The sequence below is a fragment of the Setaria italica genome, chromosome II (genome assembly GCF_000263155.2).
Source record: "Setaria italica strain Yugu1 chromosome II, Setaria_italica_v2.0, whole genome shotgun sequence".
Taxonomy (NCBI): domain Eukaryota; kingdom Viridiplantae; phylum Streptophyta; class Magnoliopsida; order Poales; family Poaceae; genus Setaria; species Setaria italica.
The window spans coordinates 7,713,980-7,716,677 of record NC_028451.1 but is presented as its reverse complement, the minus strand read 5'-3'; the positions used below and the strand labels follow the sequence as shown (position 1 = coordinate 7,716,677).

Here is a 2,698-nt window from a genome sequence, read left to right as displayed (position 1 = left end):
TCCTTTTTCTCAGGTTCCCTCGCGCTGGTTGCATTGGCGCACTTTTTTTCTTTTGCATGGCGCAATGCCGGTCTGTCGCCTCAGTTGCCTCCTGAACAGTCTATTTAAGCGCACAACAGCCCAACAGAGCACCTTGCACCCAAATGAACCTAGCACGCAAATGACATCGGTAATAAACCTTGATCCTCTGTCTTTGGAAAACAGCATCGGTAATGCTTTATTTCTTCTTCTTTCTTCAGCTCCCCTGCAACTATCCTTTTATTATGTTATCAGTTCTTAGTTTTTTTTAATAGGATTTGATTTAAACATGGAGGCACAAGATGATGGTTTCATCGATTTGAACTTGCCACTAGATGAATATGGTGCCATCGATTTTGAGGCACCCCAATACGGTCAGTTTGTTATCATCTTTTTATCATGATTTTGAAGCACCCTAATAGGACTACCGGCTAAAATTATGCCTTGTAGGTGGATTTAATCTTAACTTCGATGGCAATCATGTGATGGACTTGATTGATGAAACAAGTGATGGTAGTGATGGATTAGAGATGGAGGCACCAGAGCTAGGTTTGTTTCTTCAACTTTTGTTTGTGTTTTTGAACTTGTAGCTGTGTTGAATGTCATGTTCACACATTTTTATTTTAAACTTCTAGGTGCTAGTAGAAAGAAAGATGCTACTGATGAAGTTAGGAAACTAATTTACCAAACTTTATTAGCAAGAAGTAACAATGGGAGGTTAGGGAAGGGAGTTACAAGAGAGGTTGCATCTCAATTTGGTTTGCATATTCGTACTGTTCAGAAGATTTGGAAGAGAGGAAAAGAGTCACTAGCTCAAGGCATTGTGATCAATGTAACAAGTAGAAAGAGAGGTCGTTCAGGCCGTAAGGAAACTCCTATTGATTTGGAATCTTTACGCAATATTCCTCTTAATGAAAGAATGACTTTAGAAACTGTGAGTAGGCGCCTCCATATTGGCAAGGCAAAGTTGATTCGGTGCATGCGTAAAGGGCTTCTTAGGCGCCATTCAAACAGCATCAAACCTTACCTAACCGAAGCAAACAAGAAGGCAAGGTTGCAGTGGTGTGTTGATATGCTTGATCCGGACAGCACACCTAATGATCCATGTTTCAAAGATTTATTTGATCATGTATTCATCGATGAGAAGTGGTTTTTCCTTACACAAAATTCTGCAAAATATTACTTGCTGCCTGAGGAAGATGATCCACATCGTTCTAGTAAAAGTAAGAACTACATTCCACGCCTAATGTTTTTGGTTGTATCAGCTCGGCCAAGGTTTCATAATGGAGTTTGTATTTTTGATGGAAAAATTGGATCATTCCCTCTTGTGACTTATGAACAAGCTAAGAGGAGGAGTGTGAATCGGGAAGCTGGAACATGGGAAGTTAAACCAATTGCTCACATCACAAGAGATGTGATTAGGGAGTTCATGATTGAGAGGGTGCTGCCGGCTATTAGAGAAAAATGGCCAATGGAGGATATTCACAAACCGATCTACATTGTTCAGGACAATGCACCATCTCATTTAGAGGTTGATGACCATTTATTTTGTGAAGCTGCTAGGCAAGATGGATTTGATATTAGACTTATTTGTCAACCTCCAAATTCTCCGGACTTCAATATATTAGATTTGGGCTTCTTTCGTGCAATTCAAGCCATTCAATATCGGAAATCAGCAAGAACAGTCCAAGAACTTGTTCCCATTGTGCAAGAGGTAAACTACTAGTACATTCATGCAATAATATTTCATATCAGTTCCATACTCATTCTAACATTTTTTCATAACTAAAATAGGCTTTCAATGAGTATTGTCCAGAGAAGGCTAATAGAATTTGGCTCACATTGCATCTAGTTATGAAGGAAGCTATGAAGGTTGCTGGAGCGAATAAATATAAAATCCCTCACATAAACAAAGAAAGACTAGAGACACTAGGACAGCTTCCATTGCAAATTGCTTGTGAGGCAACCATAGTTGACCAGGCAAAGGCAATTCTCGCTGCAGCAAACAATTAGGAGAAGAAGATTAGAACTAGGCAATGACTAGGGTTAGTTCATGGGACATGTAACAATTTCTGTACTTACCCTATGTATCAGTCTTGTTTGCCTCTTGTTCCTTTAACTCTTGCATCTTTGGACTGAGTTCATCCACCTGCTTCTGGACATGGTCTGGTAAAATGATTGTCTCTCCGTCCATTTGAAGCTCATTGACATTGGGAATGTATAGCTCACAATCGAATTTGTCAAAGCCGTCTATGATCCATGCCGTGAGGTCATAGTCTTTGTGGATGAGACGACATCGAGAGCACCTACTTTGCTCCCTGCGAACGCGGCGACATACTTCAACGTCTTGCTCACCGTGTACTTCACCACAACGATTGCACAAACACAAGTTGTCGTCTTTGCCTTCGGAATCAGGGACGATGAGCACGTCCATGGAGTGATCGTCATCCTTCTCCGGCGCGATGACCTGCGAGCTCCCATCCATGGCTTCAACGACTGTTGGACGATGAGCAACGGCACGCGGCGAGCGAGAGAGGTGGTGGTGCCTCTGGCGCTCGCGGTGGTGCGACAGCGCAACCATCACGCCGGTCTGCAGTGCGTCCACGTGCGACCCCACCTCGATGGCCTTCTTCTGGATCGACACCGCGGACAACGTGCCGCTATTGGGGTTGCCGCCGCG

The 2,698-nt window shown here is 42.8% G+C and overlaps 1 protein-coding gene across 1 annotated transcript; it reads left to right on the top strand.

Annotated features, from left to right (window-relative positions):
• Positions 1-2,278, top strand: LOC111256454. The gene is made up of 5 exons (XM_022824631.1): positions 1-209; positions 294-392; positions 469-567; positions 654-1,732; positions 1,813-2,278. The coding sequence occupies exons 1-5, from the start codon at positions 65-67 to the stop codon at positions 2,029-2,031; spliced, it is 1,641 nt and encodes a 546-aa protein (XP_022680366.1). The 5' UTR covers positions 1-64; the 3' UTR covers positions 2,032-2,278.
• The last annotated feature ends 420 nt before the right edge of the window (positions 2,279-2,698 follow it).